Genomic DNA, 18157 nt, shown 5'->3' with positions numbered 1-18157 from the left:
TTTCATGTAAACCAACAACAATAAAATCTTTTCAGTGTTGTCTCACAGTTTTACATTCCTCCTCAGGTGCTGCAGGAGGGCAGCGAGGCTTCCTAGGCTGCATTCGTTCACTGAGGATGAATGGGGTGACACTGGATCTGGAAGAGAGAGCAAAAGTCACACCAGGGGTGAAGCCTGGTTGCTCTGGCCATTGCACAAGCTATGGGATGTACTGCGCCAATGGTGGTAAATGTGTCGAGAAGTACAACGGCTACTCCTGTGACTGCTCCAAAACTGCCTATGATGGACCGTTTTGCATTAAAGGTAAATGCTTTAGTGCAGGAGGCACAGCAAGAGAGAGCTCTCTGCCTGAGAAAAAACACAACAGAATCACTGCTTCGACTTTTATTAATTAAAGAAGTAAATCCTGTTTAATACTACTTACAAACAAGTCGAATTACATACCCAGGATTTAAATGTGATGATTTAAAACCACATCTCTCATTAGTACTAATATATTTTACCTATTTAGATCAAATAACACAACAACGAAATGCATCAAGGAATGCCTGTAGTCATAGCAGGTCTGGCAGGCTGTATTACATAGTCTTGAGCTGTTGAACAATGTCGTGGTTCCTTCTTTAGAATAAAACATGGATTTAATTGAAAGCTACCTAGTCTCATTCAGAAACATAGCTGGAGATACATAGATGTGAGCTTTGGGTTGAATAACTTATAAATTAGATGGCCACATTTTGGTTTAAAAAATTTATCCATCTATAATCAGATCAAGTCTCATAGTAGCTTAAACTGGGTTAGAGATTGTACTTGCTAGGATAAGAGAGGGTACAAGCTCCCATGTCTATGTCTGTCCTTTGGAAATTCCCAACTTATGTTCTGAATTTTCAAAATCAATTGTTGTAAGAGACCGATTCACTATGGACACACATGCCAGCATAAGAAAGAAAGACAGGAAACGAAAGAGGGATCTTACATACAAAACAAAACAAAACAAAAAGACCAAAAAAAAGTGAGAATGAAGATGCTGATTTATTTCCATGTGTTTTTTCTTATTTTGACCAGTAATGATTGTGACGAAGTAAATAGTAATGGGAATATATTTTTCCAAATGTTTGCACAATTTGCAAGCTTTGTGACCATTCATTTTTTCCGTTACTTTTATAGGATATTCTCATTGTATTCTTGAATTGTTCTTCTCAACACCTCTGAAGGTTTTGTCAGACTAAGCTGAGGTGCTAATATCTCTCAGTAGCTTGCTTTCACTGTGCTTTTATTGGTATACAAAATCATCTGGTCTGTTGCTTTTCCTAATTTTAAGGCTTTCTCAAATAGTACTAATCCTACAGTTTCAGCTAAAAAATGTGAAGGCTCTTCTCATCAGTATCTATGATGTTAAAGAAACCTCTAGTGTCATGAACTGCTTTTGTGCTTCTAAGTTACCCACTACTAGGAATCTTGCAGGCAGGCTGAGTCACCCGTCACCACAAAGCTCATCAGGGAAAGCTCCTGTCCTTTGACATTCTGATCTCTAAGTCCTTTATAACCTCTCTTTTTTCTTTTTTTCCAAATCAACCTTTGAGGATTACTTTACAAATATCCATATCCTGCTCCTTTCCTGACACATTTAGAAGAAACCAAGTTTATAATAGAAAGAGGCAGCCTGTTTACCTGTTGCTGGGTTATGGTCTGTAATTTCTCCTCAAACACTTCTGCAACCTTCGTTTATATCCATCTTCATTTCATTTTATGAAAACAGAGCTTTGTCCAGTGCTGGTGTTGCTCACACATTGGAGCACCCTCTTCTAAAAGCTAAGGGATTGTTTTCATGTCACCAGATATTCTGATGAATCTCTAGCATGATTATTTTGTAAATTCCAATAAACATGATGTATTTCTAGAAGCAAAGCAGCTGCTGCTCTAGGTGTTGGCTTCCACCCTGCTTGCATGCAGGAATTTCGTCAGGTTTCACCGTGCTGTCTTGCTTCAAAGACAAATTTTAAAACATACCACAGAATCACAGAATGTATCCATCACATTGAGTACATAGAGTAACTCCTGGGAATGTGAATACAATGATTTCAGTTAATTTACCAAATGGTTTGTCGTGACTTGAAGAATAGCAGTGCATATTTAGTATTTATGTTTGCTAGTGCATTTATGTAGAGAAAACACATTCAGGCTGGAACTGGGTCAGTCTCTTACAGATCACACATGTTGAATCAAAAGAAAAAAGAATTGCTGCCATGCCACATTCAGTGAGTTCAGTTTTAAATTTTATTCTGTAGTGCCCAAACTCATCACACTGGCTTTTATTTGTGTTTTTCTGTTTCTTTTATGGATAGATAAACCCCAAACTTCTGACAAAACTAGCTCTAAGCTAAAAATGTTTTATTCTTCCTGGATGTGGAGCTAACAGAATAAAAACTACAATTAAGGGAATAATTGAGCAACTAGCACAGAAAAACCCTGGTTTTGTCTGATCTGTAAGCACTGTCATAGCAACAGCAGTAATATTGTACTATATTATACCATAATATTCTCCTTATCAGCCTCCCAGTCCAGCCAAAGGCCTGAAGCTCTGACAGTGATACTCTGGGCACACAGTAAAACTTCCTGTAAGCTTCTGCTGCTGGGGGCCAGTAGGTCATGCAAAGTTGCTCATGCTTGCATGGAGATCTCTGTACCACACAGTATTGAGTCATTTAAACATGACAACAGATCTCTACTTTAATTAACAAAACTATTCCAGGCAAAAATATATCTAAATACTCAGGATTTTATGTACAAAATGCAAATTACCCGTTCCTATCAGTTAGTGCTGAAAACTGCTGTACTCATCTAGAATATCCCCAAGTATGACTCAATGTGAGTGATTTGATGGGGCTTCTCTGTAGAAACAGCAAGGTAGCAGTGTGATAGAGTTAGAGGATAAACACAAAATGGACTGCTTTTGGGGCATCCTGTGATCAAAATAACTGTAAAACCTCTATAACAAACAGTGCTGTTAATGAGAATGTGAAACAAAGGCAATCCTACATTTTCTTTTAATATCAGCTCCTGGAATCTTCTACAGTGTCCTCTTGGTCCATGACTGTCACATCTTGCCCAGAGGTATGAGGTAGTGGGAGACAGGTGACTCAGGTTCGTGGATCCCTTTGGTTGGAAAATAGTACACACAGTACTTTAGGTCTGTAAACAAAAGGCTTCTATTTTGCAGCTTGGCCCAATTAGCAAATGATTTGTTGACAGAAAGGTTTATGTTATTGTAGGGTCAATTGGTAAACAAAAAAACGTTTGCGACATATGCGGGGCTGTAAACCTTATGTTACTATATCACTTATAGAAAAGGAAGCCAAAGAATAGAAGTATAGGAAAGAAAGAAAGAAAGAAAAGAGAGACAAAGATTTCACCATCCTTATGGCTCCTCTTTATGTGTGCTGGAGATTGCAGTCTTGGATCCAGTGATGTGCAGTGTCTTCCAGTGTCTTGCTCAGTTCATGCAGTGACACTGGTGAGCAGAGTGGTCCTCAGAATGGTGGGTGGGCACCACCAGTGCTTGCACAAGGTAGGCATTTATAGCACTCTAGGTTGCCCAGTTGCATAATTTTTGATCTTTTGAGGAGGTGTTATTGCAAAAGATACAGAAGTCTGGCAGGGTGATTGCGAAAGATAGACAAGTCTTGGGCCATCTTGAAGTGTCTCGGCTTTTCCCTTAGTACCATGCTGGGCCTATCAAAAGACAGAGCTACATGCTCTCCAATACTCCCCCCACCTCCTGTATCAGCCAGACAGCCTTTGTCAGTCGCTTGTCATTGATACATAGATCGCAGTTCACCTTATACTGAATGCCCCATCTCCGCTCCTTGGAATGTCCCATCTCCTGCAGCTGGATGAACTGGTTTTGCCACAGTGTTTGAGCCATTATCCTTATCAGTCTCTGACAACGAGATACAAAGGACAAACATACAGTACAGCAAAATAAATACTGGCAAAACAGCCAAGTGTATTTTACTTAAATATATATGTATATAAAAATATATAAAATTTGTTGGAAAATAGCAGGGAATCTTTCTCTGCTTTCCCTGTAAAATAAAAATGTTACCTAAATTATTTTTAGTTGATTTGGATGAAAACATCGTAATTCTAATGTTTCAATTAATTAACACTTTCCCCTCTTTAAAAGCACTGAAATGTCTGTGAATAGGTTTTCAAAAACTATATTCTCTGTTTTCAAGCAATTCCATTCTTTACGGTAAGGACATAGTTGAATACTGTTCTGTCACTTGTGGCTTTCTAACGTGCACCACAGTATGTATTGGATGCTATGATGTTGAGTGAGTCTGATATGAGGCAAGCAAGAATATTTCCTTTGTTACCTTCACTGGGATTTCATGTCAGCTGCTAAGAAATAACAAGATTAGTGCTTTGCACAGTAAACTAGGACTAGGTTTTATTTTACTCCTCTGAGTAAATCTTCCAGGTCAAGTAGCTCTGTTGATTTGATAATCAATAGTGTCTGACTGTTTAAGTAATCACATTCAAACAGATATGAGATATTACGAGAAAAATATTCTACTCAGCAGGAGTGGTCACATAATATAATATCCTTGAATATACCACAGTCTTCTCTTCTTGTTGATTATAATTTGCCACAAGAATCTTTTCTTATAAAAAAAAATATTTTGTTACTAAAGTCGCTCCCCTGTTGTAAACATTTTGGGGTTAGTTACATACTGAAACTGCTAGCAGAAGAAGTGATAGAAAAAAAAGATCAAAGAAAAAAAAACATCATTACCATAAATAAATCACTATATAGTGGTTTGTAAGTAGTAAACACATCTCACAATAAAAACAGGCCTGAGGTATTGTGGCTTCTTTGCTGATCAAATCCACCTTAGAGCTACTGATTGATGACTGACAAGAAATTGCATTGTCTCCAGCCATATTAGCGGCAGATCACAATGTGATTGATGTGGTAGTGACCTGGAAATTACACTGCTTTTTTACAAGGACAAAAAAGTGCAAAAATGGAGTCTGGCATCTATTTTAACTTTATTTTTGTTTTGTATTTGGAGCATATGCAATTGGCTTCTCCTATCATTGCTCAGAGAAATTGTTCTGAGGAATACCTGCAGTATTTCCACAGTCCTACAGATTGCTTTCTGACCTTTCCCTGTCCTTTGCTTAGGCACAAATTCTCTTTTTCTTTTTTCCCACAGCTGTCCTATCATCATTAAAGCATTTTTGATAAAACAATTAGTTTTTGTTCCTTAAAAAAACAAGCTATTTCTTTCCTTAAAACAAAAAGAGTGAAGGTCAAATGCTGAAATGGCTAAGCATAGCGTTTGGCAGCACTGTGATGTGGAGGATCCCACAGGGACAAAGCATTCCTCCCTTCAGTATTGAAGTGCTGTGGATCAACTGCAGGAGAAGAAATTGCCCACCACCAAGACGATGTAGCCAAAAAATAAAAATTAAATAGCTGATGCTGTGACTCATGTGCCCTTCAGGTGTGCTGGAAGGGTAAATTCAAAGCTTCCCAGTTTCTATGCTCACTCAGTTTGCATCTACAAACACCAAGGACATGAGCAATGTATACACTTTTTTCTTTATTTCCTGTAAAGCTCAGATTCACAGTGTGAATCATTGCAATCCTTATGCCAATGCCCAGACTGACCTTCTTTATGTTGGTTGTTTGTTTGCTTGTCTGTTTTATATTTGCATGAATACTGAAAGCACTTACGCTAGTACTGTCATAGTCAGATTTCCTTCCTGTCTTGCTTCCTTCTCTGCCTCAAAGAGTAAAATAATCTTTTTACTAGGGTGAGTGGATGCAAAAATGACGTACCAGGTCTGGCTCTATAGCACATGGGTAAAGCAGCTCTACACCCTTCTGCAGACTCTTAGACTGACACTTGATCATCTCCAAATTCTGCCTGTTCAACTCCCTTTATTTTGCTGGTTGCAAACACATTTCATTGCTTTTGGTGTAAGTAATGGGGAGGTGATTGTTTGAGTGGTTTAAGGTAACTAACTTCTTAGTTTCCATTGCTCATAATCCAAGAACCTGGAAAATCAAGACAACATTCCCGCCCACCTTCAAAAAAAATCTTCTATTCACAGCATGATTGTCATCTGTTAGCCAAATGTTATATGAGAAATCTTCCCTGGGCTGGGAATGTTAGGCTCCTAGTCTGGTTAGTCTGAATGCTGCAGTCAGGTTTTTCTGTCTGTAGATCAAACTTCAGGACTTGAGTGTTAGCCTAACTGAGTAAATATATGTACTTACCAAAAATATATATACTCTGTAAAGCTATTCCATTCTGCTGTCTTGTCAGTACTGTTGTATGAAACACCCACAGTTGTACTCTAGTGCTTTGAAGATTATATTTCACTTAATTTGCAAGAATTCTTTTATTGGAAAAAAGTTTACTTTTTCTTTCAAAAGCAAAACTAACCTTCCCTATACTACTTACATATCTCAAAGAGATACCATCCTGATTATAAACTTAACTTGCCAGGCTACTTACCATCCATAATAAATTGCTTTTAAAATGCAAGGAGTTCTTACTCTGTATTCAGAAAGCAAATAAATCAGGATAGTAAGCTAAAAAATACTAAGTACCAGCTCAGAAAATGTGATAAACATTAAATTTATTTGTCAGTTAAGTATAATAGGCCTGTTCTGGTGTCATTTCTCACTGAATACAGATGTTTTATGAAATACAAGTAGAGCAGCTTCAGCAACATTGCCAGCTGCTGCATGACAACACAAAGGCAACTGAGAGATTTGAGTTTCTCGCAGCAGATATCCGTGTGCAATATTTATAAACCTGCATGGAGTATCTTTTTTATTCACCTGATTTGAGTAGTATTGTCACCTCACAAGCTGACAAGATATTTATCCTTACAATAGCTCCGTGATGCAAGAAAATGTTTTATTATGGTAATGCAGAAGTGAACGAGATGATGAGGGAAGCAAGAAGCTGCTCACTTTGAGAGCAAATACCCGTGGTACAGGAAGGAATTGAACCCAGATCTAAACTATCAAAGTTGTTAGTCTGAATACTGTGCAATCAGTCATCAAATGGCAGTCTCTAATATTTCCCAAATGATTCTTGCAAAACTGCAAGGTTTTCTCTGAGGTTACCTAAAGAGCACCTCCAAAGACTCCATGTCAGGAAGTCATGAAACCTGGTCTGTCGTGTATTTGACATTACATTTTTCTTCATCCATCCTGGTTTATTAGATTTTTTTTTTAACAAATATGAGTATTTCCATTTAAAAAGAAGCTGGCTGTTCATTTATATTCAGCAGAGGATACACAGGGTGAGTTGCCATTCCCTTATTCTCAGCCCGCTGTCCTAGGCATCAGCTCTAACAGCCATAGCTATAGAAAGTCCGTAGTAATTTCACGTTAGTGCAGAATGAACCACAACTGAGATTTTCCTGACATTTTTAGGCTTTCCTTGGCATGTGCACTTGGCATGTCCAAGTGTAGCAAGGTAGATTGAAAGGGACAAGCTTTACAGGGCAGTTGTAGGAGGTTTGCTGCCCTGAGCTCTCTGTATGTAGTTAATGGAGGTAGAAATAGTGTTTCCTGTGAAGAAGGTTCAGAGATCAGCCTTAGTTAGCTATGCCAAACTGCTTTCTGGCAGAATCTGCCTGTCAGCATTGACTAGGGAGGCTTGAAGATGCAATGAATTGCATGGCTTAACCTCATCTTCCCTAACACTCATCCTGTTCTACTGAAGGTAGCAGGAAACTTTGTATGGATTTATGATCAGGCCCCATAGGATATAATACTTGAGGATGCAGGACAGAACCTTTAAACCCCCACATCTTAGTTTCACAAACTAAATACTGTGAGCCTGAAGGCAGAATTCAGTGAGCTAACCAGATAAAAGATAAGCGTTGCCATCTTCAAAGCACTTAAAGTAAATTCTGTCCCACATCAACAGCTGAGGAATTCTCACCCTTTACCAATGTCCTGTGGCCAGGATGTATCTCAGCAAACAGCCCACAAATGTGACCACAGCCTGGAAGTAGCTTCAATTTCTGGTGCTCTCTAGAACATTTTTACCCACAAGCCAGACAAGCAAGCTCTACTTAATCTGTATTCAATATTCTTAACTGTGTGAGTAATCAAAAAGGAAAGAAAATTATGTACCAGCAAACAGGTGTTGTTCAACTCTGTAAATTGCCCTAACAATCTTTGTACATGCACCAAGTGTCAGAATGCCTCCAGTGATTGTCCTTGCTTAGGATTTTTTAAATGCTGCTTTTCACTTCGTGCAGGGAAGACACTGAGCACTGAGCACTGGCAAGCAGCATCGCAGAGTAATATTTTTAATTTACCAACTGTTGCAAGGCCAAGGAGACATTTAAGGCCTCCAGATGGGTCATGCATACACCTCTAAGAAGGCATTTAAGGCAGCTTTGTGAAACAAAGTGGGGAGAATTTTTCATGTGTCCTGGCCAGGCTTCATGGTTGTCAGGATTTTGTCTCCAGCTTCTCTGAGGCAGGGATTTTACACTGTTACTGCCTATTAATAAGATTTTTTTTGAAGGCCCAACATAAAAATAAACCCAAATACAGTAACTAGAAAAGTAACCAGCATTCCCTTCTCCTTGATCTCCAGGTGAAAGGAGACAAAGGCCAGGTCTTGAGTTTACTTGGAAAAATGTGAAGTGACAGTTCTGAGCCAGTGATAGCTATCCTACTGCAGAAGGTACATTTTTTTACAGTGCCACTCTTGAAAAGTTCCTGTGTTTAAATTGGGGGGGTTGGGTTTTTCTGGTAGCTGCACAGATTTGTTGCATCTTCATTTATTAGGAATAATATCTTGCACTTGATTCATGACAATCCCTATTAACATTTGTATCCTGACTGTCAGCACAGAGGCAATTTGATTGCTGTAAAGCCTGCTGAATTCTGAATCTTTTATATATGCCTCCAGATAGAAAACCTTGCTGAATTCTTCAGCCAGACCTGTACAGTGCTGGCAATGCTCTTAGCAAGTGAGGAAAAAGTAATGGAGAAAGAAGATAAATTCTCAATGTTCCTGACTATATGTCTAACAGAATCATTATAACTACCTGAGAAGAACGAACACTGACATGTCACTGATGTTAAACCAGCAGCAAAGAAGAATCAGGTTGCTACTTTCTTAGGCCTACAATGCTGGCCCAGAAATGTCATGAGATTGAGGAAGTTTTGTAAGATAAATGTGGGAGGTTTAGCTATTTGGCTTTTTCCTCCAGTTTTATAACACTTCTGATCCCGGACATAGACAGACTGTACAAAAAGAAAAGCAGCTGAATGGGGAGAGGGGAACTGGGAGGTGACTTGTAACCTTCAAAATAAGTTTGTCAGTTCTCGATACATGTGCATTTTGTGTGGAAGTTTTGGATCAGCTTCCGCTTCATCTATTTTCAAATTAAAGCTGGACAATTTTGTAAAATATGTTCAGTTCACACTGGGTGTGAACTGAACTGGGTATCTCGCTTGATAAAATAATTACTAGTGATCCACAAATCCTGTTCTGGGTTCCTCTACAAAGCATGCCCAAACTGTATGTATTTGCAAAGTCTGTCAACAGAGGATGACAACACTGTGTAGTGGTGTAGAAATAGGTACTGCTTTCCAAAGAAAACTGATCTGTTACCACCACATTGATTTCCTCAAATCTTCTGTTTTGAAAGGGCAGTTTGCAGAGGAACCCTTCACTGCAACTTATGCCTGATCTCCCAAGACTCATTTTTTTCAGACAGTGTTTGAAATATTACAAAAGAAAGCAGAGGCTGGGGCATGGCAACGTCATACACATTTCAGAAGCAGGGTTTATGCTATGTTTTACCTATTTTATTCAGGCAGCTTGAACAGTTTTCTGAATGAAGGACTTCAGTATTCCTTCTGTCAGAGCTTCAGGCAGAGGATACACTTATGACCTCCAAGTAGATAGTTTTTCATTGATGAGCCCTCAGCATTTCCATATTGTCTTATGCCTGTGTTCATTAAGAAGAAAATTATCCTTTAGCTTTTTATAATGTTTCCTAATAGTTTAAACAGCCTGCTCCTGTGAGCTGCTGAGCAGTTTGCAGCCCTGCTGCAAGGACCTGAGCTTCCTTCAGTAAAGCATGTAATCATGTGCGTCAACCTCTTTGCTGAGCTGGAACATGAAGGAATTCAATATCTTCCTGTTAAGGGCCTAATACGCTTGCACAAAGTTCACAAGGTGAACCTTACTCTTAAAAGAGATGTTGTGCATATGAGGAGAAATTTGAGGCTCGTTACAGTGCCTTATATGCCTGTAGTAAAACAGCTATACTGAATATCATTTTACTCAGTGCAAATCGAGTTAAACATACAGAACATTCTTAGCTTTGTCAAAAAATCTTTTCGGGAAAAAGAAGTCTTACCATTTCAGAGAGCATAATTTACTTAAAGCTTTCTTTTTAGTAATGAACATTTAAAGTAGCAATTCATAACTTCTACTGCTGTAGAAAATGCATTGCATGCTTTCCTGTTCAGCCCCAGAGCAGTGCTGAGGTCAAGGCTACAGATCCCGGTATGCCCAAGCACGTGGCCCTGGGCAAGCACAGTGCTGGGCAGTCCCAAAGATCGCTTCTAAAATAAAAGGTGTGGCAAGCAGTAAACAGGCTGGAGGCAAACATAGTTTTGCATTGGTATTCTGAGTGTGTGGAGCCTCTGCAAGGGGGTGTGGTGCCCCCTGGCAGAGTGTGGGGCATACTGGGGCCCAGCACCCTCGCTCTGGCAAGCAGCTCTGGCAGTGCCGCTGCAGCATAATTGAAACAGCATCTGCCCAAGGATCAGCTTGTCCAAGCTACAAGCAAAGGTTGAAGAAGAATAAATTAGCAGTCATAGGGATATTTTTAAGCCAGTCTTGCAAATACTTAGAGCTGCATTGTATGCTGCTTCAGATTTGTAAGTGTTAATGCTTATTTCAACATTGTTGTATGATGGCAGAAGGCATCACAATTTGAGGAAGTGTTTTCAGGATAGGGTCCCTTCACTTTTAATCCAGGAATACTGAAGTTGAGTATACTGCAAAATATATTTGTTAAACTGAATTGCCTCTTCCATAACTGTTTCAGAGTGAGTTAAGGTTTCTCCAATAAAATGGTAGCTGTAAATCTGCAAGGATGATTGTATTATTTATAGCACCTTGGAGGCACAACTTGACTCCATGTTTTATACAGCCACACATTGACAGTGACTATGATATTTAGAGTTTGGGATAATTTTTATATGGTTACAGGAAAACATAAAGCTTTTTCAACACTATGTTTGGCAAAATTCTGGAAAGGAGCATCAGTAAAGTCTATTATAATTTTATCTGCCTTCTTATCTTTTTTCTTCTCAGCTACTCTGAATGAAGACTGCAGACTCATTCCTGGCTTGCTCTGTATCACTACACAGCTTGTAAAATGCACATCTTGCTTTGTATGTTTTGAGATAAAGCCTTTGCTTAGAATTGTGTAAAGACTCCAAATACTAAAAGAGAATAAAAACCAAATTTATTTTAAAATAGAGACAGTGTGTTGCTTTTTCAGCAGTTTAGATGGGCAATTTTGTACCAATCTTTGGCAAAAATGATGAAAGATTTCCTTTAAATGACTGGTCACCTCTTCAAGCATTGCTTATAACCATTCTTTAAATATAGTACTCATATGCTATGCTCATAAACTTTATTAATCGTTCTTTAATCACTGATGAAATGTTCATAAACACACCTTCTTATTTAGGTTCACATGTAATTTAAAAATTTCTTTTAATGGTATTGTCCCAGACAGCAAAGCCTATTCAAGACCACAATGTTACAAAATTAATAACTGCCATAGGAAGACAGTCCAGCAATCCCGAACAGACTTAGTAGGTTAAACACTACCAATGGTAGGCAGCTATGCTGTGATTCCCATTGGAGACTGTCAAGGGCAGCCTTCCCTGTAAGAACGTCAACCTTGAATTATGTTTTTAATGTTAAGAAACAGGCAGGACTCCATTATTATGAGAAGTAATAACAATGCTTTTCAGCTGAAAGTACTAATTTTGCCAAAAATAGTTGTATTTTCTATCAAGAGTATTGACAGAAAGTTTTGTCTCAGATTGGTTTGAAAACTTTGTCTATGTAGCACCTCCTGGGAGCTACAGTTCAGGTGTCTCTTGCCTTGTTCCCCACTGACTCAAGCTCCATGGTTAATTATATCTCCCATGAGGACATCCATGTTTTGCAGTGCTCAAGAAAGATTGTGCTAGCAATGGATAACTTTCTAGCATTGTGTCCAGTCCTATTCCAAATCTTCCAGGTGCTGGAACTGTCATCATCGCTTTGTGAAGTCCTTCTGAATTGACTCAGATTTGCTTCTCAGAATTGCTGGTTTTTCTTTTCCTTTACACTGTTTGCTTACTGTGTCCCTTAAAACTCTCTTCCTTGTATCTTCTTCTTTGGAGCATTATCCACTGCAAGACTTCAATGAGAAAAAAATCTGAAGCATGGATCTTCCAATCTATAGTACTGATATGAGATATAAGCATAGAACTTCTGTGTGACCCAAAGGAAATCTTTCCTTTGCTCTGTGAATCTAGGTACCTACCAATAAAATGGAGACTGTCCTTTTCATTCTCATTGGAAAATAGTGAGGATCTTGACCTAAATATTGGGTAAGTGCTTAAATAATGCAGCAGTAGAAACATGCAAGGATTAGTACTGATCAACTCAGTAGTAGTAAGTTTCATCCAAAAGGTCTCAGTACATTTAATTTCTCCTTTTTTTTTTCTCTCTTATGTTCAAGATGTTGGAGCATTTTTTGAAGAGGGCACATGGCTTCGTTACAATTTCCACTCCCCAGGGACTAGCATAAAGGATTTAGTTAGCCGAACACTTTTGAGTTCTACAGATCCTGAGATCACAGCACCCGACCTCAACTTGAATAAAGAAGAGCTCAGCTTCAGCTTCAGTACCACCAAGTCCCCTTGTGTCCTATTGTACATCAGCTCCTATACCCAAGACTTCATGGCTGTGCTTGTCAAGCCATCTGGTAAGCAACTGCACTGGGCTCTCTCCATTGAAGGTATAATTGATAACACCAATATTCAGCTGAAGCTCTGAACTAATGAGAGTGTCTTTTCACTTTTGTCACATTAAAGTAAAGTATCTAGGGCCAGAACCTGTATTCTGCTGTACTGGATTTTGTACTGATATAACTATTCAATTTAATGGGGTTTCAGTAGCCAACCCTTCTTCTCAAAACAAAATGGAAAACAAACAAAACCAAACAAAAAACTCCCCTGCTATAACAGTCAGATCCATCCCATGAACTAGCATTATGGAGTGGACAAGTAGGTATCCACATCTAGGCATCTACTGAACATGTAGGCATGCTGAACTCATGACAATATCCCCAGTAGTCAGCAGAAAGTGTAATGTGCTGTTCTTCAGAAAACGTGGATACCCACTGAGATGGCTCTAATATGGATGTAACTTAATACATAAGATCCTAAACATTTTGGTGATGGTTGAAGGTTGGATATAAACCATTTGCTGTTACAGTATTAAAACTATATATGAACTGAATATACGTTGATTCCAAATACTGCCTTGGTGCTCCATGAAAATCATAATTAGGATGATTTTACTACCATTCTGTTTTATGGTATAAGTTAATATGAGTGTTAATATGTATAAGTTAATATGAGAAAGAAGATCCAGGAAAGAAGTTCCATGTCAGATATCTAAACTGCTCATTTAGGCAGAATATTTCCAGTTGTGATAAATAATAGAGTCTGCATTTCCCTTTTCAATCTTCCTTCCTTTTTATCAAGTACTAAAGTTTGTTATGAAGAGCAGATACTTCATATTTGTTTAGAAAAGAAAAAGCTGTCTGGCAGTATGTAATGAATATCAGTTAACCACTTTTGCCTATACTTTTCTAACAACATAACCTGAGATTTTAATTTCACCATATATGTATGGTGATGTATGTAATGTAATGAATAGCAATTAACCAGTTTTGACTATACTTTTCTAACGACATAACCTGAGATTTTAATTTCACCACATATTATTAAATTACCATAAAAGTCCAGATGGTCCCCTGTCAATCACAATTAAATGTGAGAGCAAGAAAGTCTCACGTAGATTATGTGTCAGTGTTAATTAGTTGTAGTTTTGCCTTTATTCAATGCATATGAATGGTTTATTCTTTAGAAAACTTTATGCTTTGTATAACTCCAAAGAATTTTACTGCAGCAAGGCTAATAATCTCCACAATAAAGTTCTACTTGATGTGTGCAAATTTGTATGAATTGTCTGTATTGTTCAAGGCATAGTTCCGATTTGTTTGGTTTGCAATCTGGAATTGTTTATAAACTCTTCGGTTTTGCAATGTTGATCATTGTCACACTTCTAGGTTATAAAGTCTTCCGCCCAGTAACTTTATAATTTCCAACACTAGCTCTTCTCCTACTGCAGAGACCAGCTCTGAAAGCAATTTAAGTGTAAAAGTATAACAGTTGTCTGTGAAGATAAAAGAGGGGGAAATAACTAGTGAATAAAGATAAAATACCTGAGTGTGCTTTTTACATTTCTTTCACTAGGGTATCTGCAAATTCGGTACAGCCTAGGAGGCACCAAAGAGCCATATAACATCGATGTCGATCACAGAAACATGGCTAATGGACAGCCCCATACTGTTAACATCACACGGAATGCATGGGACATAGCACTACAGGTAAGTCGAAGGTTCTCTGTTTCTGTTCCTTGTAGCTTGTACCATTTTGTATCTTGATGATCTCCGTCCCTCTGAAGACATGAGCACAATTTAGGAAATAAAAATATAGTAGATAGGATTCCGCTTGTAGTTCACATTCCTAGGAGTTAACTAAAGCTATTCTTTCCCTTATTTCATCAGGTCATTTTGTTCTGAAATCCTCATTCTAGTGGGATGACAGCTGGGCTAATACAGATGTCACTGTAGATGCTCAAGGGCATCAGAGGCATCTGGGCTGATAAATAGCATGGGACTTAAGACAACCTCACACCATTCTTAAGCAGCAGAGCTGGAAGCCAGGAAGGATACCCTACAGCATCTTAAATGGCAGATGAGCCTGATGCACAGAAAACTAAATATCATGCCATAAGTCCTGAGTCTGCAAGTATGAATGTCTTTAAATTTAAATTTACCTTGCAGTCCAGTGAAATTGGAAGAGCTATTCGACAAAGATGAGCAGATGCTTAAGTGTTTGTGTGACAGGAGTCTGAGACAGAGAGCATTATTGAAGGCACATAGCTCTGGCTTATTTAGGTTTTGGTACAGCACAGGCATGAACTTCATCTCTCTATATCTCAGTTGAAATAGTATAATACTATTTCAATAACTGCAGGGGGTGCAGCAAGAAGCAATCAGTGTTTCCAGGCAGCTTTCTCTCTGTGGTCATTACAGCACTCTGTTTTAGTTCCCTGGTTGTCACATCTGCAAACGTGGTGATTGCAGCATGGTATAAGAACAGTTGTGGTGGCAGGAGAGTGAGGTATGTGGGATAGATTATTCTGGATTTGATAGTTCATCAGAAGCAAAAAAAAACAATAGCAAATGAAATATAAAAAGGGGAAGTCTCCTTAAGAACCAAGCCAAACGATGAAAGATAGTAGCTGTCACAGTATCGTCTGCCTAAAGATTAAAATAGATCTCTGACAGTTATTGTTTCAAGACATCAAAAGGAAAACTTTTCAGTGCATTATAATGTCATTTGACTGAGGCTTTCAGAACTCAGAATAACACTAGATGCGTTCAAGTAGAATAGTCTTAAAATTATTTGCAAAATTCTAGATAATCTAACAAATATGTAGGTGATACATCTGAACATTTTTCAGGCAAAAGCCCTGGAAGTTTAGAGGGGTATATATTGATGGGTGCATCTTTCTTGCATGCTGTTTCATTTGCATTTATTTTTCTTACTGCTAAGTGGAAACTAAAGAAGACCTACAGTAAGGTTCCCTTCTCTGTTAAATGCTTCTGTTTGGGGGACAAATGGTGTGTTTCCTGTGGAGTCATAGCTGGCTGATTTAAGCATAACAAAATAAATAATTTTCTGAAGGGATCAGATGAGATACCTTGCCCAGTTGGAAAATACATACACATTAAGTATCCCAGCCTTGCATCAACTCACATTTGGGGCCCAACAATTTTTTTATGCCAGTATTTTATGAGACTGCTACCTATCTAGGGCTTGGAAGAGCCAGAAACATTTTGATTAGTGTTGCTCTGCTGGGGTAAGAATTTCTTAGTCTAGTCAGTGTTATTAAAACACAGCTGGTTCATGTAATCAGAAAGCAGATACATTTGAGGCTTATTAAATGAGAAGATCTGTTTGATGCACATGGAATAACAGGGAAAGGAGGGAGCCATACAGAGCAAATCCAGAAATCATACCCCTACTCTACCCTGAAACTGAAGATTTCTATCAGGTTTTGTTTATTCTCCATAAGGAAGCTGATTTTGTTACTTATCTGGTTACATTCTGTAAATGAGAGAACTGATATGAACAGAAATGGATCTGTTAAGCAGATTGGTCACTTGAAAATGAGACCTGTATTCAAATACTCTTCATGGTGTCTGAAAATATAGAAAATATAAATACAATTTTTCTCACTATCCAGAGGACAAATCATAAAGTATGAGTTTTCTCTTGCAGATCTGAGCAATGAACATTTGAGTAGACTTTTATTTCCTGCTAAATCCTTCTCCAACCTGATGAGCAGCTGGTTTGCTTGCTTTTAAAGAAGACAGCTTGCTTGCCAGGTGCTGTTGCTCACACTTCCACATCTCTACATGGCATATAAGTGTCATAAGAAGGATTTATTTCTCATCAAAGCTTCAATTCAAGAGCACTCAGTTAATATTTTTGAGATCTTAACAGCAAATTCATACTTAAAACACCTGTCTTTCTAACTTACTGTAATAACCCTGTAGTGCCAGAGAGATTTAAAAAGTCTGCAGCCAGGCAATAAATTGCAACCAGTTTTATCATGACTGTCAGGAGTTTCACTTTTATATAAATACAGTAAAAGACTCATTATTGAAGTCTATGAGACCTAACCCAATGTTGGCAGACAGACAACCACTGATTACTTACCTAAAATAGGAGTTACTGTCCAATCAATCAGAATTTGAGGTGAGCTTTGAAATAAACATAGCCACAATATTCTATATCCATAAGGTAACAAACAGGTACAAGGACAAATATTTAGTGGGGATTGTTTTCATCAGAATTACATCCCTGTTCCTAATATATTAAGACAGTCAAGACTAGAGGTGGTAGCAAAGACTTTGTCGAAAGATTTTTACATTGCCGTTTTCTGCATTTACTGACTGCAGACAAATCAATAATTAGTTCTACATTAAATAACAAGCTCCCATTTGTGATGCCAATGGTTTCTCCAGGATGAGATTAAAGATATACAGCTGATTTAGGTGTAAGGAAAACCAAATGGCATAAATTCAGGGACAAAGGTCTCCTTATTTTCTGTTGTTTCCATGAGGTGGGCAAAATTAAGATTTTCTCATAAGAATTCCAGTCTCTCGCTTCTAGTAAAATACCAGATACTAGTAACCATGGCACACCTCCAAGGTTGCATTAGTTCACCTGTGGTAAGAAAAAGCCTAGACTGACAGATGGGGAATGCATTATCCCAGTAAATGACATTTCAAGAGCTGTGATTTAGGTCATGGAGGGCAAGTTTTACTTTGTTTGACTTCATCAAAAGGTTTCATGCTTCAGCGGGTTATTTTCCATATCACAAAAAACAGATCACTCTTTACTAAGTATGCATGGGTGATTAATGCTATTCACACATCAGTAAAATCTTCTTTACGAAAGCCAAGGACAAAAACTCCCTAGCAGAGGTTCTGATCCAAAGCCCGCTGAAGTCAATGAAAGGCCTTCCATTGACTCCAGCAGGCTTTAAATTGTACTTTAAAGAACTGCCATGGTTGCACCCTTAGTGTGGGACTCATACATCCTGGTTCTGCGCATGTGCCTAGAGTAAAATAAGGGTGGAATCTGGATCAGAGCCATTTCTATTCTTGCACAAAGTTATATCACCATGTTGCACAGAAAAAAAAAGAGAGGATA

At 38.3% G+C, this 18157-nt stretch overlaps 1 protein-coding gene across 1 annotated transcript in view; it reads left to right on the top strand.

Annotated features, from left to right (window-relative positions):
- CNTNAP2 (contactin associated protein 2) overlaps positions 1–18157 on the top strand; it is a gene marked incomplete at its 3' end in the record, with an annotated part of 1137334 nt that overhangs the window by 1044679 nt on the left and 74498 nt on the right. The window contains exons 18-20 of the mRNA XM_080338877.1: positions 67–303; positions 12817–13062; positions 14621–14754. Of these exons, the coding sequence (XP_080195003.1) occupies positions 67–303; positions 12817–13062; positions 14621–14754 (617 nt within the window). The remainder of the gene's footprint in view (positions 1–66; positions 304–12816; positions 13063–14620; positions 14755–18157) is intronic.

This window comes from Nesoenas mayeri (assembly GCF_963082525.1).
Source record: "Nesoenas mayeri genome assembly, chromosome: 2".
Lineage (NCBI taxonomy): Eukaryota > Metazoa > Chordata > Aves > Columbiformes > Columbidae > Nesoenas > Nesoenas mayeri.
Note: the sequence above shows the minus strand (reverse complement) of the source record. Positions and strands in the feature narration are given on the sequence as shown.